This window comes from Rhinoderma darwinii, chromosome 5, assembly GCF_050947455.1.
Source record: "Rhinoderma darwinii isolate aRhiDar2 chromosome 5, aRhiDar2.hap1, whole genome shotgun sequence".
Lineage (NCBI taxonomy): Eukaryota > Metazoa > Chordata > Amphibia > Anura > Rhinodermatidae > Rhinoderma > Rhinoderma darwinii.
In genome coordinates, this window is record NC_134691.1 from 320,819,198 (window position 1) to 320,841,869 (window position 22,672).

The 22,672-nt window shown below is 42.4% G+C and overlaps 1 protein-coding gene across 6 annotated transcripts in view; it reads right to left on the reverse strand.

Moving 5' to 3' along the window:
- MLLT10 (MLLT10 histone lysine methyltransferase DOT1L cofactor) overlaps positions 1-22,672 on the reverse strand; it is a 216,530-nt gene that overhangs the window by 114,155 nt on the left and 79,703 nt on the right. For 5 of the 6 annotated variants that reach the window (XM_075827571.1, XM_075827575.1, XM_075827572.1 and 2 more), the window contains one exon: positions 10,124-10,233. The exons of the other annotated variant lie outside the window; for it this stretch is intronic. In XM_075827571.1, coding sequence (XP_075683686.1) covers positions 10,124-10,233 — 110 coding nt within the window. The remainder of the gene's footprint in view (positions 1-10,123; positions 10,234-22,672) is intronic. 6 annotated transcript variants of the gene reach the window in all.

The window sequence follows — 22,672 nt, forward strand, 5'->3', positions numbered from 1 at the left end:
CTGTTGCGGCCAAGGTGGCATTGGGATGTTCTAATTTTCTCCCTTCACCAGAAAGTGCAGCGGATTCCCGCATGAAAATATGAAGGAAACAAAATTATCGTGATGAGAAATCTTTGACCTCGTTGACGCAGAATTTGCGGACATAATAGTAGACGTAAGACTTTCAGGCAGAGCATAACATGCAGACAAATATTTGGCCTCTGATGTCACTGGATTTTCATGTAAATTAAATTAATTACATTTTCACACTTGTATTGTACAATTTGTCCAGTTCCTGTAATTCCCCTTAAATAACATTTCATGGTTTAAATCTATATATAAAACATTTAATAACTTTGAAAGTATTTGGCTGTTTTTTGTATCAATTTTGAAATATTTAATGTTTTCACCTTCCTTTTGCATGCTTTTAAAATTCTGCTAGTTGCCCTTGGATACAGACAGCAGATTATCACCACTCTGCTGTCAGTCATGTGACCTAAGTGTCAATTGCTGGTGTTCCTGCTGGTAATCTCTCATGGTCATGTTAGACAGAAGGCATTCGGTACTGGTTACTATGGGATGTTATGTCAAAATGAGACAACACATTCTGTGGCACACCATGAATTGCTATAATAATAGATCAATAATAGCCAAGATTACAATACTTTTGTCCTAGCACTCGGGTTATGAATGGAGTTAGTTTTACTAGCTTCCACAGATTAGATTGTGAGCCCCACTTGAGACAGGAAAAGTCTGGCTATAATTATAATGCCTTACGGCCCTTGCACACAAACGTGAATCTCGTCCGTGTACTGTGCATGGCAATCACGCACAGCACACGGGTCCATTGATTTCAATGGGGCCGTTCACACATGCAGAAGTTTTCACTCACCTACGCGCCCATTGAAGACCACGCACAGCACAAGGATGCCCAATGCATTAAAAAAAATTAAAAAAAAGTGCTTTGCGAGTGCGTGAAAAACTCGCCACTCGCAAAGCACAGATGCAACAACACAACGCACACGGACAACATTTACGCGCGTAAGTCTGTCACGCTCGTGTGAATGCAGACTTATCCGGATGAGCATATAATTCAGCCATGTGACGCCGTTTTTTTTGTTTTTTTCTTACGACTGCATGTACTTCTATGGGGCTATTCACATGGCCATTGTTTTAACGGGCCGTGTCAAGGGCCTGTGAAAAAATAGGACATGTCCTATTTTGTCCGTTTTCACTGATACCTCAATAGACTCAAGCCTATGAGGTATCTGTGAAAACGGGTCCCGCACGGGTGCACAACGGGCGCTTTTCACGGGCAATATGACACGCGCTCGTCTGAATTAGGCTGTACAGAGAGAGGCACGTGCAGTCAATGGGCTCCATACCTCAGAGCTATAGGCACTCTGTGTGGCACCGTATGGTGCTCCATATGGCTCCTCATATGTTTAATGGCTCTGTATAAAAAGGGTAAAGCTTAGCTTATAGGAAAGAATAGCGCTGTAATACAACATCTGATAGCGCATGCCACACTTTATTTTATTAATTAAATAAAATTCTGTTGGATTCAGACAAGCAAAAACCTCCGTGTGAAAGTAGAAGCGTCCGGGGGTACAGTAGGGCACCACAGAAGTCTACGAGTGCCGAACAAGGGCTCTATAAACTCTGTACAATGCGGACGAGTGCACGTGGGTCACATGCATCAACTATTTCAATAAGGAAAAAATAATAAATGAATAAATAAGCGAACGCATAAATGCACAGGACATAGAGGGAGGGGGGGACCTATGTGTGCAAACCATAAAGCAACCCACCACCTCCAAATGTCATCTTCACTATACACAACTGTTTTCTACATCAGAAAATTCTAGAATTCCTTAGGAATTTTTCCAGTGGGGAATATATCATAGAAATGGCAAAAAAAGGGGAACACTTTATGATCTGCGATATTTATCTACAAGTCAGATTATTCCATGGAGTCTAGAATTTGAGAAGCGCTATAAATGTCTACCTTACAAAGCCACTTCAATAGTGTAATGTACGGAAGGGGGGGAGGGGGAGTAGCGCACCTTTAGCAGCCAGTGCGGATCTGCGGCCACCTCCAGCTGTAGTTTTACATTCCTGTTCAGGAAGATATTATATTAACACAACTACAAGCATCGCAAGCTCTCAGGGCTTTCAACAATGACAGAATAAAACATTACAACTGGTGTCAATCTGCAATGAAAACTTCTGTAATGCAAAAAACAGATTCCTCGATGCCGGAAAGGTCTCACAAGACGAGTGTACGCTGCAGAATTTGTTGTACATGATAATCTGTATTTAGTATGAAATACTTTCCACTCGCAACACTCTGCTACATGTTGAATGGGATCAAGCAGAATAACCGCACAGGGGAACGCACCACTACACAACGTAAAGGGTTCTCAATATTATTCAGACCTCATTCAGTCAAGCGTGTCCGTTTTGTGTCCGCAAAAAAACAGACCATATTTAATCCATTTCAGTTCCGTGCGCCATCAGGGTTTGCTCCGTGCGCCATCAGGGTTTGCTCCGTGCGCCATCAGGGTTTGCTCCGTGCGCCATCAGGGTTTGCTCCGTGCGCCATCAGGGTTTGTTCCGTGCGCCATCAGGGTTTGCTCCGTGCGCCATCAGGGTTTGCTCCGTGCGCCATCAGGGTTTGCTCCGTGCGCCATCAGGGTTTGCTCCGTGCGCCATCAGGGTTTGTTCCGTGCGCCATCAGGGTTTGTTCCGTGCGCCATCAGTTTTTAATGTCCGTGTTGGTGCACATTTATTTTTTTCCCAACATTTCTTTAGCACCGGTTGCGTGAAACACGTACAGCACACGGACGACGTCCGTGTGCGGTCCGTGATATTCTCACACACCCGTAGACTTCAATGGGCGATGTGGTCCGCAAAAACGGACCAGAATAGGACATGCAGTGAGTTTCACGCAACGAAAACACGCTGCGTGAAAAATCACTGACGTCTGAATAGCCCCATTGAATTGCATGGGTCCGTCTGCTGTCCGTTTGTAATAGACAGCACACGGGCGTATACAACGTTCGTCTGAATAAGGCCTTACTGGTCATATTGAAGGTTGTGTGTCTACTTCTCCTCCCCAGGCCGCCTCAGGACACGTACACACACGTGTGTTTTCTGCACATGTGAATAGCATTGGAAAAGGAAGCCAATAGTAATAAACAGATGCGGCTTTGTTTTGCACAAAGGGAATGAATGCGGAGGCATATGACCGACCGTGCAATAATAAATGATCGGGTCGCTGATTTCATACATCATGTTTGGAGGAGGATAAAGCTTTGCTGGAGGGAACAGGCAAATGTATGGAGAAAGGTCTATGAAAATGCAGCGTGTTCTCAGCCTTAAAGTGAAGGTCCAACCTTAAACACCATCTTATTTTTATCATTTCAAGAGATCAAAAATTCTGTGCCAATTCATTTCTATATATATATATATATATTGTATAAAAGTCAGAGCTCCCGGTTTCTGATCCAGAGCTCCAAATCACCTGCATAGACAGAGGGGGTCATTTATTAAGACTGGTGTTTCATATTCCAAACACGCTGGAGTTAAATACACTTGATCTATAAAGAGGGACGCATCGCTGGCTGCCTGTGCAACAAAAAAGCCTCAGATGGCGTAAATGTGCGTAATCATTTATGGCAGTTTCTCGCGTAAATTATAGTAATATTTGGCAGAGCCCATGGTACCCCCTGTTTTTTTTGTGGCGTGGAAGGCGCACGTGGCACAAATGGCCACATTTTTTTGTGCAAATTGCGATTCCTCTACCTAGAACGAGCACCACTAGAGGGTGCTCAGGAGCTTACTGTATGCTGTTTATACAATGAACTCAAGAATTACTCAGTATGCAGCAAGCTCCCTCTAGTGATGGCTGGGTGTAGCTAGAAATTTATCATTTAAATTTATGTCTATGCAGAGGATTTATAGCGGTGTATCAGAAAAAAAACAGAACTCGCATCACTGTAAAAATATATTAAGAAATTTATCATGACAATGTTGGACCTAAAATGACATGGTGGAAATTCATTTTAAAAGGGATTCTCCTAACTGGAAGATGTACGTTTCTGGCGGTAGTCACAGCTAGGAGTAACACTGGTTAATCGAATAATAAAACCCAGTCATTCACCCTGTTAACCCTTTCATGACCAAGGGTCATTTATACCCCTGACCAGGTCAAACTTTCAATTTCTGCTATGCACTTCTTTAAACGATAATCTCTTTGCAACCCGCTTTGAATATCACAGCTATTTTTACTTCATTTTTTACAAGACTTGAGGCTTTCATTCTCTAGATTAGTGTAACCCCTTACCGCACCAGGACGCACCGGTACATCCTGTATTGCAGTGCTTTAAGGCACCGGGACGTACCTGTGCGTCCTGGCTAAAAACTATCACCGTGTCAAATGACAGGGTGACAGAACAGTGACCTCAACTGTTTATGACAGTTAATCAGCAGAGTAAGATGGCAGGGGACCAATCACAGCGGTCCCCGGCCGGCGATTGCTGTGATTGGTCAGTCACAGCAGACTGACCAATCACAGCTCCATGAGAAGGTGTATGTGATAGCGCTGGCCCAGAAGCTGAGCCAGCGCCAACACCGCCGGTTATCGGCTGTCCGACACCCCGCTGTAACGGCCAGGACCGGAGCTAAGCTCCGATCCGGCCGATTAACTCCTTAGATGCTGCGATCGCTGCATCGAAGTGTCTTCTAGCCTGTCGGCAACCATGATGGTTGCCACGGACGTTGGTGTCAGTTGTTTGTCACAGCGGACAACGTGCTCTAACGGCCAGGACCGGAGCTAGGCTCCGATCCGGCCGATTAACCCCTTAGATCACACCCTATGGTTGCGAATGGCAACCCGCTGGTAAGCGAACCCTAATAGGCTTGCTGTCAGTGAATAGCTGACAGCTCTAATACAGTGCACTATGTAGGTAGTGCAGTGTATTAGAATAACGATCACGGCTTTATGCCTTCAAGTCCTCTAGTGGGACAAAAAAGTTAAAACAAGTTAATAAAAATGTTGTAAAAAAAATAATAAGTTTCATGTTAAAAAACGCTAACAGCCTTTTTTCCCATAATAAGCCTTTTATTATAGGAAAAAAACGGGAAAAAAAAGTACACATATGTGATATCCCCGCGTCCATAATGACCCGAACTATAAAAATATCACGCTATTTTACCCGCACGGTGAACACCGTAAAAAAATAAAATAAAAAACTATTCCAGAATCGCTGTTTGTTAGTCACTACCCCTCCCAAAACAGAATAGAAAAAGGGATCTAAAAGTTGCATGTACCCCAAAATTATACCATTAAAAACTACAGCCCGTCCCGCAAAAAAACAAGCCCTCCCACAGCATTTTTCACGGAAAAATAAAAAAGTTATGGCTCTCAGAATATGGCGACACCAAAAATAAATAATTTGAAACAAAAGTGATGTTATTGTGCAGACGCTGCAAAACATAAGAAAAACTATATACATATGGTATCGCTGTAATCGTACTGACCCGCAGAATAAAGTAAAATGGTCATTCACAGCGCATGGAGAACGCCATAAAAAATAAAATAAAAACATCAGAATTGCCGGTTTTTGGTCACCTTGCTTGACAAAAAATTAAATTAAAAAATCGCATGTACCCCAAAATGGTACCAATGAAAACTACATATTGTCCCGCAACAAATAAGCCCTCACACAGCTACGGTGAATAAAAAATAAAGAAGTTCTGGCTCTCAGAATATGGCGATGCAAAATGGGCAGTGTCCAAAAGTGGATAAGATCGGGCACCATTTATCAGTGCAACACCGGCCACATGTCCATGAAATATTATTTATTTACTTCATTATTATACCCTCTTATTATGCCCTGATGTACTCCGCACAGCTTACATATACCCCCACATCATAAACTGAAATACCAGCATAACCCCAAACAAAACTACCACTAAGCAAAATCTGCGCTCCAAAAGCAAAATGGTGCTCCCTCCCTTCTGAGCCCTGCAGCGTGCCCAAACAGCAGTTTACGCCCACATATTCACACATTACGTCCGTAATGGACGGAACGTATTTCGGCCGCAAGTCCCGGACCGAACATACTGCAGGGAGCCGGGCTCCAAGAATCATAGTTATGTACGACGCTAGGAGTCCCTGCCTCTCCGTGGAACTACTGTCCCGTACTGAAAACATGATTACAGTACGGGACAGTTGTCCTGCAGCGAGGCAGGGACTCCTAGCGTCGTACATAACTATGATGCTAGGAGCCCGGCTCCCTGCACTGTGTTCGGTCCGGGACTTACGGCCGAAATACGTTCCGTCCTTTACGGACGTAACATGCTCGTGTGAAAGGCCCCTAACAGTTTGAGGTATTTGTCGTCTTCAGTGGCACGAACTGGGCACAACATATTGTGCACTAAAATGGCATATACCTGTGGAAATTTGCAATTTTTACTTTGCACCATCCACTGAGCATTCATTTCTAATAAAAAAAACAAAAACCTGTGTGGTCAAAATGCTCACTACACCACTAATAAAAGCCCTAAGCCCTGTCATATGTCCAGGCAAATGATAAATGCCTTGAGGGGTGTAGTTTACAAAATGGGGTCACTTCTCAGGGTTTTACACTCTACTCTGGTACCTTAGCGAGCTCTGCAAATGCGACATGGCGCCCGTACACCAGTCCAGCAAAATCTGCGCTCTAAAAAACAAATGGCGCTCCTTCCATTTTGAGCTATGCCATGTGCCCAAACAGCAGTTTAGGGCCACACATGGGGCATTGCCGTACTCGGGAGAAATTGGGTAACAAATTGTGTGGTTTTTTTTCTCCTATTACTCATTGTGGAAAAAAAAAATTGGGTGCAAAACTACATATTTTTGGCGAAAAAAAAATACATTTTTCATTTTCACTGCCTCATTCTAATACAATCTATGAAACACCTGTGGGATAAAAATGCTCACTACACCCCTAGATGATTACCCTGAGGGGTATAGTTTCCAAAATGGAGTAATTTCTCAGGGGTTTCTACTGTACGGGTACCTCAGGGGCTCTGCAAATGCGACATGGCGCCCAAAAAAAACAATCAACCAAAATCTACATGCCAAGTAGCACTCCTGCCATTCCGAGCCCTGCCGTCTGTGCAAGCAAAAATGAAAAAAATTCAACATTCTAGTGGAAAGAATGTAGATTTTCATTTTCACTGCCTAATTCCAATAAATTCAGCAAAAAAACAGTGGGGTCAAAATGCTCACTATACCACTAGATAAGTTCTACGAGGGGTGTAGTTTCCCAAATAGGGTCACTTTTGCGGGGTTTGCACTATTTTGGCCCCTCAGTGGCTTTGCAAATGTGACATGCGCCGCAAACCATTCCAGCAAAACTTGAGCTCCAAAAGTCAAATGGTGCTCCGACCTTTAAGCCCCGCTGTGTGTCCAAACAGCAGTTTATTACCACATATGGGGTATTCCTGTGCTCAGAAGAATTTGCTTTACAAATCTTGGGGTGCTTTTTCTCCCTTATCTATTGTAAAAATGAAAAAATCTGAGCTAAAACTACATTTTATTAGAAAAAATTTAGATTTTCAATTTCACGGCATAATTCTCATAAATTCTGCAAAAAACCTGTGGGGTCAAAATGCTAACTATACCCCTAGAAATATTCCTTGAGGGGTGTAGTTTAAAAAATGGGTCACTTTTTGGGGGTTTCCGCTGTTTTGGTCCCTCCAGGGCGTTGCAAACACGACATGGCACTGAAAACTATTCCAGCAAAATCTGCTCTCCAAAACCGAAATGGTGCTCCTTCCCTTGTGAGCCCTGCCGTGGGTCCAAACAGCAGTTTATTACCACATATGTTGCATTGCCGTGATCGGGAGAAGATGCTTTACAAATGTTGGGGTGCTTTTTAGAAAAAAGTAGATTTTCATTTTTACAGACTAATTCCAATAAGTTTAGTAAAGAAACTGTGGGGTCAAGATGCTAACTGTACCCCTAGACAAATTTCTTGAGGGGTGTAGTTTCCAAAATGGGGTCACTTTTGGGGGGTTTCCACTGTTTTGGCACCACAAGACCTCTTCAAACCTGACATGGGGCCTAAAATATATTCTAAAAAAGACTGCCCCAAAATCCACTAGGTGCTCCTTTGCTTCTGAGGCCTGTGTTTCAGTCCAGTAGCACACTAGGGCCACATGTGGGATATTTCTAAAAACTGCAGAATATGGGCAATAAATATTAAGTTGTGTTTCCCTGGTAAAACCTTCTGTGTTGAAGAAAAAAAATTACCATCAATGAATTTTGGCAAAAAAAAAATTGCAAATTGTAAATTTCCCCTCTACTTTGCTTTAATTCCTGTGAAACGCCTAAAGAGTTAAAACATTTTCTGAATGCTGTTTTGAATGCTTTGAGGGGGTCTAGTTTTTAAAATGGGTTGATTTATGGGGACTAATATAGAAGGCCCTCAAAGCCACTTCAGAACTGAACTGGTCTCTGAAAAAATTGCATTTTGAAATTTTCTTGAAAATGTGAGAAATTGCTGCTAAAGTTCTAAGCCTTGTAACGTCCTAGAAAAATAAAAATACTTTTAAAAACGATGCAAACGAAGTAGACATATGGGAAATGTGAACTAGTAACTATTTTGTGTGGTATTACTATCTGTCTTACAAGCAAATACATTTAAATTTAGAAAAATTCTAATTTTTGCACATTTTCTCAGAATTTTGTGGTTTTTCACAAATAAACACTGAATATATCGACCAAATTTTACCACTAACATAAAGTACAATATGTCACGAGAAAACAATCTCAGAATATAGTTTACTAAGAAAAGGGACAATCACTCATAACCGCGAGATATTTGCCTTTCCTTTGTCATTTTCTCGAGATCAATAACTGCTGTATACGGTCGCTAGTATTTTGTTATCCTCTTCTAAATGAGATTTATCTTTAAATGCACCAAAGAAGGACAACTGTCAATCATATGAATAGGTGGGAATTTGCACATTTATAAAGGTTATCTGCTCTGAATGAATGTATAATTTTAGTGAACCGGTCTATAAAAAAAAAAAATTAAAAAAAAAAAAAATTTAAATGATAAATTCTGATTTTCAAAAATATATCTTCGCCATTCTGAGAGGACGGCATTAAAAAATGTCATGTTTGACAGCTGCGACTTTTCCAATTATTTATATTTACGGGCTGAATGCATTGATCTGGTGCCCTTGACAATATATTGCTGCAAGGCCTCATGTACCGGCGTATTACAGGTACACGTTGTACTGAATCGTAATATGGTACTTATATGGCTCTCCCGCAGCGGTTTCTAGAACTCCCATAGACTTCAATGTAAAGAGCCACAAGGCCACTTCTCCACTGAGCGGCCGCTTTGCATCGGCAAACAAACCCTTGTTCTCCCCATAGGTGAGGCCCCACAATATGGATCCTGGCGATATGCCATAAATGCTTCACATGAGAATACATTCATTAAGGTGACTAGACAATTACTTTGGACTAACAGAACGTATAAAACATGACTAAAAAGTCTATCTGTGCATATATCAGACGACACTTAAAAGGGTTGCACAGGTTTAGAAAAACTTGGCTTCTTTCTTGCAGAAACAGCGCCACACCTGCCCACAGGTTGCGTGTGGTATTGCAGTTTAGCTCCATTCATTTCAATAGAGTAGAGCTGCGATACAAGACAGCCCATGAATAGGTGGGGGAACTGCTTCCGGAAGAAAGAAGCCATGTTTTTCACCTTCTGCACAACCCCTCTAACTAATCAGGAATTTGCATGCCCCCTTTAACTCTTTAATGACGGTATCTGGATAGCAAAAAAAAAACCTGTATTTTATTTACATCGAACACGGAGTTCTCTCCCCCAGAGTTTTTGAATGGATGAGAATTTTTAGCTTATGCCTCACGAGCTTCATAGTAGGAGATTTTGTCAGTAGGGGAGGGGAATCCTAAGACAACACAGTGGCAATTGGAAGAACACTTATTTTTCTTCATGGTTATTCACTTTGAAATTTCCTCTCGCTATCAAAATGGCTTCCCACAATGATGTACCAGCGTTACCAGACATTCTTCACACTTTCAAGCTGTAAAAAAAAATTGATAATTTACCTTATTGTATCTTTCATGTGGCACCGACTGTAAGACAATAGGCTCCATCGTAGAAACATTTGCAAATTGGACTTCTGGAATATATAGTGCACATACCACATGAGCCCAACCTGGAAGAGAGAACGGTCTGTTACTACATGAAACACAAAAGCCCTGGGGATCGGTCATCGAAACCAATCTCTTTATTAAATGAACGCATCAATCAGATGCCCTCACAACACTAAGCAGTCCCTCAACTACCAATCAGGTGCCCTCACAACACTAAGCAATCCCTCAACTACCAATCAGGTGCCCTCACAACACTAAGCAATCCCTCAACTACCAATCAGGTGCACTCACAACACTAAGCAATCCCTCAACTACCAATCAGGTGCACTCACAACACTAAGCAATCCCTCAACTACCAATCAGGTGCCCTCACAACACTAAGCAATCCCTCAACTACCAATCAGGTGCCCTCACAACACTAAGCAGTCCCTCAACTACCAATCAGGTGCCCTCACAACACTAAGCAGTCCCTCAACTACCAATCAGGTGCCCTCAAACACTAAGCAATCCCTCAACTACCAATCAGGTGCCCTCACAACATTAAGCACTTCAACTACCAATCAGAGACCTCAAAACGCTATGCATTCCCTCACCTACAAATCAGGGGGCCTTAGGCAAAAGCACATTGAACATATCAATTAATTGCTTGTGTCAGATTTTTAATATTTTCAGCCCCCCCCCCCAAAAAAAAGTTTGCCTAAACTGCTGTGTTTTTCCATAAATATGAATAAATTGTTGCAAAAACTCCAAAATTGATAAACACTAAAACGAACACGTGTAAATTTAACCTTGGACAAAAGTAGATTTTTGGAATATCCCTTTAAGTGGGTATTTTTCTATTTTAACATTTTACAGCCACAACTTATATTTTTTTAATGAAAAGCCCCTTAAAGCAAATGTTTCCCTTTGAACAGCATTTAACGATTTTATATAGAGAAAATATCTGCGGCTTTACTTCTCTTCTACTGATCCTACACTACAATCTGTATAAGGCCTTATTTACACGAACGTAATATACGCGCGTGCGACGCGCGTGCTTTGCACGCATGTCGTACGCACCTATATTAGTCAATGGGGCAGTTTAGACGATGCGTGAATTGCGCTCAGCGCGTGTGCGCAGAAAAAAACTCACGACATGTTCTATAATCGTGCGTTTTTCGCGCACTCACGCACCCATTGAAGTCAATGGGTGCGTGAAAACCACGCATGCCGCACGGAAGCACTTCCGTGCGAACTGCGTGATTCGCGCAAGAGCTGTCAAACTCCTGAATGTAAACAGAAAAGCACCACGTGCTTTTCTGTTTACAAACATCCAAACGGAGTGTCAAATTCGAAATGAGCGCACCGAACTTCACCGGGTTCGGCCCAACTCGTTTTGACCGAAACCGGTAAAAAATGTTCGGGTACGCGACGTCAGGAGACAGTCACTGTCCACGGTGCTGAAAGCGTTAAACTGGTTCAGCACCATGGACAGTGACTTCCGCTCTGAAAATCCATGAACCTGTAAAAAAAAAAAAAGACGTTCTGACTTACCGATAACTCCGGTCCGACCTCCCGGGATGACAGTTCAGTCCAAGTGACAGCTGCAGCCAATCACAGGCCAAGCACAGGCTGCAGCCAATCACAGGCTGCAGCGGTCTCATGGACTGCGGCGTCATCCTGGGAGGTGGGGCCGGATGACAAGAGAGGGACGCGTCACCAAGGCAACGGCCGGGAGCCCGGACTGGGGGAAGCAGGAAGTTCTTGGTAAGTATGAAAGTCTTTTTTTATTCACAGGTTGGTGTATATTGTGATCGGAACTCACTGTTGAGGGTGCTGAAAGAGTTACTGCCGATCAGTTAGCTCTTTCAGCACCTTGGACAGTGACGGGCGTCGACTAGCCTCATCTCTATGATGGCGGCTGCGCGAAAATCACGCAGCCGCGCATCATACACGGATGACACACGGAGCTGCCAAGTGCCTTTTGCGCACGCAAAACGCAGCGTTTTTTGCGCGCGCAAAACGCACACGCTCGTGTAAATGAGGCCTTAACTTCAGAGCTGCATTCACAATTCTGCTCGTTACTGTAAATTGTTGACCAACCTGTCGGCAGACATCAATGGCAGCTAAGTGGAGCTCTTGTAATGTAGTGGCCCATCAATCTTCCCACGTCAGATTATTTTTAGTAACTCATGTAAAAACTACACGTCTCAGGATCCAAATCACCAGAGTAAGTTCTGTACAAACATGGAGCCAGCAAGAAACCGCTGTGAAACCTACAGAATTGTGAATGCACCTCGGATCAGAGCAAAGCAATAGTGAAATATTTTTACAAAGCAGCGCAGCTTTTTGTGTAGATTAACTCCATACGTAAACTGATATTCAAATGTGAACATGCCCTATAACTGCAGTATTGGACAACAGAGGAGGTGCATATGATGGTAAATGTCACCAGTATTTTTTTATTCCCCCTTAAAAAAGGATCAGTCTCCTCTCCTGACTTGCCTGGTTTAATAAATACTCATTCCCCATGAAAGAACAATCCTGGAACACATTTTCTTAGAAATCTATGTTGTGTCGTTCCTCTGTTTTTCTTCCTAGAAATGTATGGGGAAAAAAAAAATGACAACTGGGTGTTACCATTCCCCTGGTCAGAGGGGCGTGTCCCTACACAGTCTCACTCAGTCAGCTGATTGGACAGTGTCAGTCTGTGTAGGGACACACCCCCATTTGGTAACACCCAATTTTCAATTTATTCATAAATTTCCAGGAGGAATAACAGAGGAAGGGCACAACACATCGTTCTAAGAAAAGATGCTCCAAGACTTTTATCTTATTAGGACTATAAGTACTTATTAACACAGACACGTCAGACAAGGAGACAGGTACACATTAAAGATGGTGCGCACTCATTAATAAAAAAGAATAGTTTATGGGTGCTTGCATGTGTGTGTACTTCGTGGATTGACTACCTGACTCCTGGGATTTGGCTAGCTCAGAAATGAGACAATCTTTAGCCAATTTGACATAATATAATATTCATTTTTTGAGCTAATAGTCAGGCAATTTAGTCTTCAGCTACTTCAATAAAAATAAAAAATACATAGCTCATGGCTATGTCTAAATGCTCTGCCACCAGGCGCCATTTCTCTACGGTCATTCCAGTGTAATTAATACGAACCGCGAGCGAGAGCCTTTCCTGCACAGAGGACAGTAGAATGGGGTTTAACGTGTAGAGCGGCTTTAAATGAGCTCCAATATGTTGGATTATGAAGAAAAATCAGCTTCAAGTCATAAATGCGCCTCCGGAATAGGCCATTGTGGTCATGCCAGAAACAGCAGCAGATTTCTGACTACTTTAATAGCCAAAATTATTCTGCACGACTTGACAAGCGTCCAACTTCTAGTCCCTAAAGGTAAACACGGGCTTCAGTGGCAAAAGCAATAAGTCAATACGGTTTTCAATGCGCTGTTAAAATACATATGGGATTGTCCAGTGTTATTCACTCAGCACAAGAAAAAGATATGGTGATGGAGGAAATAGATGAGATACTTACAAATGGAAAACTCATGTTTAGATTTAATACTGCCAAGAACAAGGTAATGATGCAAAATGGCTCGAGTGAACGATCAAAAGACTTCGAAGTATTCAAAAAAAACAAAAAAACAATCCCTTGAAAAAGGGGGAAAAAAAACCCATCAATAAGTAAAAGAGTTCTTAAAAATACTATTCCGCCGTTTCAGAGTCATATCTGTTTCTGAGAAGGCTGGTGGCAACCAATTTGGCCACCATTAGGCTAAGTTCTCACAGAGTTTTATTACGAGTTTTTTTACGTGGAAACCGCGCCAAAAAGCTTGTCAAAAACGGCCCGAAAATGTCTCCCGACGATTTCAATGTGAGTCGGGGGCGGTTTTCTCCCGCGAGCGGTAAAACTGGCTCGCTGGAGAAAGAAGCGACATGCCCTATCTTCGGCCGTTTCCGCCTCTGACCTCTCATTGACTTCAATGGGAGGCAGAGAAAGTGTATTTCGCGGCGTTTTATGCCCGCAGTGCCCAATGGCCGCGGGCGAAGAACGCCGTGAAAATCGGCGTGCAGGGAGAGGAAAATCTGCCTCAAACTTCCAAATGGAATTTTGAGGCAGAAATTCTGCCTGCAAAATACAACGTGTGAACATAGCCTTACAGCTCCAAAACATGTTATCACCCAATGGAAATTGGGTGACGTGTCAGTGGTTGGCAAAAGATAAGGAACTTAGGAAAAGTTGCTGTAAAACATAATACACACCTCAGATGCTGCAGACCTTTTTGAAGAATGATCAATCAGTCGTGGACAGGAATCTGACATGTCCGTTTTAGTAAAAATAAAATAAAATATTAAATAATCATTTTAGAGCAGCTTTTGCAACTCTGCGTTGTGCGGCTCCTCCAGGAAATGTATGAATAAATTGACAATTGGGTGTTACGCCCCATTAACAAGGAGAACAATCTCTCTACACACGATGACTATGTCAACATCGATTGGACAATGTCAGACTGTGTGAGGAAACACCTTATTGAAAAGGGGAACAACACCCAGTTGTCAATGTATTCTTACATTTCCATGAGGAATAACAGAGGGACAAAATGCAGAGTTCTAAGTAAAGATGCTCCAGAATAGCTATTTCATGAAGAAAACCAGTATTAAAAACAGACATGTCAGAAAAGAGGACTTAAAAAAAAAAAAAAAAAAAAAAAGAAGCCCTGCAGCAGCAGAGGTGATCAGGAATAGTGATGTGCACGGCCGTGATTTGCGGCTCGGACGGTTGAGGAGTGTCAACCGCGGACCGCGCACATGACCGCGTGCATTCATTTCTACGAGCCTGGATTGCAAAATACGGTTGTAATATGACATGTCCTATCTTTTTGCGGTCCAGGCTCCTGGGCAATGCACGGAACGTGGAAACCACGATCATGTGCATGGGTCCATTGAAACGAATGGGGCCGCAATTCACCCGCAGATTTGTGGGTGAATTGCGGCCGCAAATATACGCTCGTGTGCATGGGGCCTTATGCTTTTGTTGCGTCACGGACTCCTCGGTGACTTCTAATATTCTTTTTTACAGCAAGGGCGCGTAATCCCATATATGACTAGAATATACTTCTATGAGTGGCTTACATCCAAAAAACATCATCCAGCAAGAGTCCAAATATCTGCTTGCTATCAGCTATATAAATATGCCAATGGTTGCATACATATCAATGAGCGAAATGTTCTAGGGCACATTGATAAGCGGCACAGCCTTGACGCTTGTTACTTAAAGAGGCTCTGTCACCAGATTTTGCAACCCCTATCTGCTATTGCAGCAGATCGGCGCTGCAATGTAGATTACAGTAACGTTTTTATTTTTAAAAAACGAGCATTTTTGGCCAAGTTATGACCATTTTTGTAGTTATGCAAATGAGGCTTGCAAAAGTCCAAGTGGGTGTGTTTAAAAGTAAAAGTCCAAGTGGGCGTGTATTATGTGCGTACATCGGGGCGTTTTTAATACTTTTACTAGCTGGGCGTTCTGATGAGAAGTTTCATCCACTTCTCTTCAGAACGCCCAGCTTCTGGCAGTGCAGATCTGTGACGTCACTCACAGGTCCTGCATCGTGTCGGACGAGCGAGGACACATCGACACCAGAGGCTTCAGTTGATTCTGCAGCAGCATCGGCGTTTGCAGGTAAGTCGATGTAGCTACTTACCTGCAAACGCTGCTGCAGAATCAACTGTAGCCTCTGGTGCAGACACGATGCAGGACCTGTGAGTGACGTCACAGATCTGCACTGCCAGAAGCTGGGCGTTGTGAAGAGAAGTGGATGATACTTCTCGTCAGAACGCCCAGCTAGTAAAAGTAGTAAAAACGCCCCGATGTACGCACATAATACACGCCCAGTTGTACTTTTACTTTTCAACACGCCCAGTTGTACTTTAGAAAGCCTCATTTGCATAAATACAAAAATGGTCATAACTTGGCCAAAAATGCTCGTTTTTTAAAAATAAAAACGTTACTGTAATCTACATTGCAGCGCCTATCTGCTGTAATAGCAGATAGGGGCTGCAAAATCTGGTGACAGAGCCTCTTTAAATACAGAAACAAGCAAGTTAATGTTGTGATGTACGCTTAGCGCGTACAACAGGGGAGCTCTATGTGGATCCATTAACCTGACTGGGTCCAAAAGAGTCATAAAAATCATTTTATCGTTTTTTTGAGTAACTTTCTAAATACTTTAATTTACTAATATTTACTTTAATACTGATCCTTCCGTACAACAGATACCACCGACTCCTGACGGACCCCATTAACTTACAACGCATGCAGAGCTACGTTTCCGGTTAAATGATGGAATCTGGCAAAGAGGTAGCGACACAGATGTGTACAGAGCATAACAGCTTGTATTCACAATACTGCATGCTCCAGAGCTGAAATCTCCTATTATTTCTGTCGGCACAGAGCTTGCTCTGAGGATGGTCATGTAGATCAGTGTGTACTCCAGGCACTGTACAGTAATCTGAGGTAGTAAGAACCTAACCCTCCCACTACATTATAGGCAGCGTTGCCAACCATCTTTTTTTTTTTTCGGGCAACTAAAAAATTTGGGACAGACAAAACTTTTCAGGGACAAATTAGAAAACCAAATTAAAATCATAAGTAATGTATGTCTATATCTCAGATACTAACATGAACACATTAGGAGAATTTACTAGAAATTGTAAAAATGATAATTCAAATTACGATAACTTGAACCCGCTCCTCAATCAAAAAATCACGGACGCCTCTATTTTTTTTTGGTGGATTGTCCGTAAATTTGCAGCCAGTTGAAAACCCTAATTATAGGAGCTCAGCTGTGCAGTCAGAATGCTGAGAAGTGTTGGCTGTTCCCAATAACAACCAGCAGAATTGTGAATTCTGCTCTGGATTATAAGGGCACGTTCAGACGTGGCAGAGTTTTTCCGCTACAAATGTTAGTGCTGATTTGGGGCAATTACGCAACGAATCTGCACCAACCTTTGCATATTTGACAGGCAATTCAGACGTTGCAGAAAACACAGCAGAGTTTTCCGCAACGTCTGAACTAACTTGCCTAAAAATGTATTGAAACAAATGGAGAATTCCACTGCAATTCCGCCACGTCTGAACCTGCCCTAACACAGGCTGTAACACAAATCAGTTTTGTTCATAAAATGAACAACTTGGGACCGAATTGTGAGCCTCTGTCTCTTAGGGCTTATTCAGACGAACGTATAATGGGCGCGTCGCACGGACCTATGTTAGTCAATGAGGCCGTTCAGACTGTCAGTGATTTTCACGCAGCGTCTGTCCGCTGCGTAAAACTCACGACATGTCCTATATTTGCCCGTTTTTCGCGCATCACGCACCCATTGAAGTGATGCGCGCTACAGTAGTCAAAACCATGAATGAAAACAGAAAAGCACCACTTGCTTTTCTGTTTACATACATAAAAACAGAGTGTCATAATGATGGCGGCTGCGCGAAAATCACGCAGCCACGGATCATCTGCTGATGACACACGGAGCTTTTGCGCGCGTAAAACGCACACGCTCGTGTGAATCCGGCCTTAGGCTCCTGTATCCAGGTCGGGAGCTTTGCTCTGTGGCTCAAGGAAATATGTTGTGAACGTAACATAGTAAACACATATTATATCTATAAAGAAAAATATACAGTAAACATACACAGTAAAGGGGTTCCCCATTTACTATATTAAAAATACAGTTTACTAAGGCTTCGTTCAAATCTGCATTCGAGAGATCCGTTTTTCTCAAGCTCCCATATTTATTCAGAGAAAAAAAAAAGAGAAGAAGAGCACAGGCTGTAGCGCTATTCTTGCTGTATGGAACACAAATTTTAAAAAATGGGACCGATGAATCGTATTGAAGTCAACAGAACCCATCGGTGCCCATCCGGATCCGTCGATTAACAGTTCCGTCATAGCTTCGGTTATAACCAGAACCCATGCTGCTAGTGTGAACAGAGCCTAAAATAAGCACAAGAGGTCTAATGATGCGTAACATAGAGTTTAGTCATTTAGTCCAGCAGATCTTGGAGAACACGATATTCGCTGTAAACCACTTTGTGCACATAAAATTATATATGCATTCCTGTTTTGGGTGTGCAGTTTGAAGAAAGAAATGACCCTGCAGCTGAGGTGCCGGACCGAATGACGAGATTACAAAGAGAGAGCACATCAGAAGTGCAATTCAATTATTTATATTGGAAAAACTTATTTTTTTTTTAAACAATAAAAAGAAAAACCTGCTGAGTCAGATGTTGGCACTTGACTTGATTGAAAACCTATGACATGTAAAAACACTGCCTGGCTGCTCCTTGGCCTCGTACCAGACAGACACACGTGGTAAATCCTGGTGAATGTAGTTACACGACATTCCTGATCAGCAGCCAGATGCTTCAGGTTTCACTAACAACTTTTGTGTTGGAACAATCCCGCCCCAGCAGAGAATAACACGAGGCCGGAGCAGCATGTAAACGCGGGAGGTGTATGGAATTATAAAGGAGAGACGTTCCTAATGAGACTTCGGGGTTACAATAAGCTCAGTACAATCACACTGTTCAGTATATTACATGCAGATGAAGGAACGTAGAGGAAAGGCCTTGTCTATTCTTGTACTTGTGACAGCTTTTCTGAGCATCGTAGTCTTCAGTGTACAGGTAGCAGAAATCACAGGTAGCAGAAATCAGTGCACGCTATATAGGAAACTACTCCACGGGAGACCTTGTCTTCTCCATCCCTCAGAGGACCGGTCACCTCTCCTGACATCTATGTTCTACTAAATACTTGTATTCTCCATGAAATAACAATTCTAGAACTTATTTTCTTAGAACTATGTGTTGTGCTGTTCCTCTGTTATTCCTCCGAGAAAGTTATGAATAAATTTACAACTGGGTGTTACCATTTGCCTATTCAAAAGGGGCGTGTCCCTACAGGCTCATTCGGTCATCACTGATTGGACAGTGTCAGTCTGTGCAGGGACACACCCCCAACTGGTAACCCAGTTGTCAATTTATTTATACATTTCTAGGAGTAACAGAGGAACGGCACAATGTAGAGTTGTGGGAAAAGATTCTCTAGAATTGTTATATTATGGGGTATACAATTATTCACTAAAACAGATATTTCAGGAGAGGCGACAGGTGAAATTAGAAAAACATGGCTGCTTTATTCAAGGAGACAGACGCTGCAAATAAGACTCGCTCTACTCTCTAGATCAGTGTCACCCTCCTCTATGTCTAATATATAAAGTCTTTGTCTTTGTATATCAGAAACACGCATATGCAGAGAGGAGTGACTGTCTAAACGACAGAGAGGAGTGCGACTGTCTCATAGACCGTGTCTATCTCTCCTTTATTAATATTAGGCTGCCTCTGTCGTTCAGTGTACTTCATACTTACCTGGCTGCAGTATCCTCGTCCTTGAGTCTCTCCTCTTGCCCTCGGAGCCTGCAGGATCCAGTGTGCGTGTCCGGGTATCTCATCTTCACCTTACGACATGGTGGGAGGTGAGGGGCACCGACAGGTGTGCAGCGCGGTGAGATGGTCTGGCATGATGTGTGGATGTGGGTGAAGATGTTGGGGAAAGCGGATGCTGGGCAGGTTAGGATTCGGGAGACGTTTGTGTGTAGAGAAGTGATGAACTGGCTGCTCTGCCCCTCTTTGTGCTCCAGTAGCTTCTTCTTGCAGGACCCTCTCCCGCAGGTCCACCAAAATGACAAGCCGGGGTATTATTGATTTGAGAATCAGAATCGTGCTTTACCGAAATGACGAACTAATCGATATTGTTTTGATTAATCTCCCAGCCCTAATTTTACTCTGAATTTTTGTGAATAAAACAAAATTTCCTTTAAAAATATTGCTACCGTGTCGTGCTACGCAATCAAAGAGGCGTCTTTTTTTTTCCACAACTTGTTGCTAATTAAAAGAAGGAGCCGCTGTCTGGTGGAAAGAAGAATGAAGAGTCTGAATGAGGTGCAAGCTGTGAAGATCTGATGGTGAATAATCTGAATGAAGAGTTATCAATGTAAAGAGAGATTCTCCCTGATCACATCACACACTTACCGGTCGGTGGATTATAGTGAAGTTAATGGGATGATTTGGATTTTAAACCCTCGGGTGGGGGTGGGGTCTTTGATTCTAGCTCCTGTAGGTCTAATTTGGCATTCTAAATTGCATTGAAATATATATATATATATATATATATATATATATATAAAATCAGTCGTCATTCATACTCCACGATGGAAACTTGTGGTTCTGATAAAAACATTATACATTTTTATATTTCAGATGCAGAACGCAGCATTCTTCAGTGGGGTTGATGGACTCATAACAATCCCATCTTACCTGAGGAGCAGTTTGCCGTGCCTCATTTAGTCCTCCTGGAAATATATGAATACATTGACAACTGGGTGTTACCATTCCACTGGTTCTCCCTACACAGTCTGACACCGTCCAATCAGTGATGACCATATCGGATAGTATTAACAAGGGGAATTGTAACACTCCGTTGTCGATTTATTCATCCATTTACAGGAGGAGTAAACGAAGAATAGCAAAATACAAAGTTCTGAGAAGAAAAATGTCCAGAATGGTTATTTCATGGGGAATCCAAGTATTTACTATAACAGACAATACGACGGATTGGTCAACTTTAACCATTTGCATGCTAAATACAGATATTTATCTTGAGCTATTCTGCAGGTAACAGTCCAAATTCATCTAAATGCCCCTGACATAGAAGCGACTGTCCAGTTGTGTAAAGCGTAAATGTACTTTTTCAATATAGAAACCCCACATCTGGCTGCCTCCCAAAAACACAGAAACAACTTCCAAAGCTTCAAGGTACAAGTTGGAACAGAGATAAATCCATTCCATCTGGCATGTATTATTCCTGAGGCTAATGAAGACAAAACGTTGATACATAATGAATACGATAAAAATGGGATTTTTATAAACAGCATCTGGCATTTTTTCGCTCCCTTTTCACCTCAGCTCGTACCCTGCCAGGAAGGCGAGGAACAACATGTGATGTATTCTGGGTCCATCAGGCTACGCGGGGATTAGCAGAACAAGAGCGAGTGATCCATTACCTACACGTGTAGGTTCCTGCATGTCTGGAGATCGTGCACAGGGCGTTGTCCCTCAACTATTCGCCATTAATAGGGAATAGTCTTCTCACATTTGACCTGTATATTCTCCAGGATCCCACACACAGACATATACATAAAATCGTATATCCCAGAACAGACGGAAACAGCGAGATATTATAATAGTCCGAATGTAGAAAAGGTGAAAGACAAATCACAAACATCAGGAATAATTATATTTTACATCTCATTATTACTACAAGATGAATAAAAACATGACTCCCTTCTTTCTTAATGAAAATAAACTAGCCACAGTAAAAGAAGGCCGTCAATGTAACGAACGTCAAGACATTAGGGCAATGTTCACACAGAGTTCTTTGCAGGCAGAAAAATCGGCCTCAAATCTGTCTTGAGTTTTGAGGCAGATTTTGACCTGCCTGAACGCCGTTTGCCACGGTTTTTGGCTATTTTTCAGCCGCGGCAAAACAACGCTGCGAGAAACGCTTTTTCTGCTTCCCATTGATGTCAATGGGAGGTCAGAGACGTAAACGCCCGAAAATAGGGCATGTCGCTTCTTTGAAATCAATGGGAGGCGTTTTTGTCCATTTTTTTGCCCAGAAAACTCTGTGTGAACTCCCCCTTAAAGAGGACTCCAGTGGAAACAACCATGTCTGCACCCCTCACCTGACTGTATACCCCACACTACACTTTTTCTTATGTATACTGTACTTACTTTTTGAGCTGCTGCCTTGTCTGTGCTTTAAAAAAAATCTTCATCTTGATTCATAGATTTCCCCAGCTTTCTCTTCCTCTCTGCTTTGCTATCAATCCCATGATGCTTCAGCACAGCATCACATGACCAGCTAATGATCATACCATTTCTGCATACTGGGGGACACTATGATTATCATTCTCTCTATATTCTTCTAAATCAGCTGAGAAACCATAAGTATACAGACAGGGAGGATGCACTATATTCTTCTACACCTGTGTGACAGGAACTGGTCTAAGTATCAGTGGTGGCTGATGATAGAAGTTTCTGCCCCCCCCCTGTTTAATACTAGTGTTGTACAGGAACTGCTGAAGCCTGTGATGGGTGACACATAGATCTCCATAGACTCAAGTAGAAAAAGTAGTCACCGAGCCGGATTCACACTGCAGCTAAGCAACCATCACACTGATATATAGAGATAAATAACAGGTGAGACTGACACATGGAAAACCATAATGGTACACATGGGAAAGTTTAGTTTTGGGCGGAGTGTCCCTTTAAGTTATTTAGCCAAGTATGCACAAAGTACCACAAACACCACTCATAAACAACTTCTATAGACATCAATAGAAAACAAAACATCACATTTCTAGGCATACCAGCTATTTGA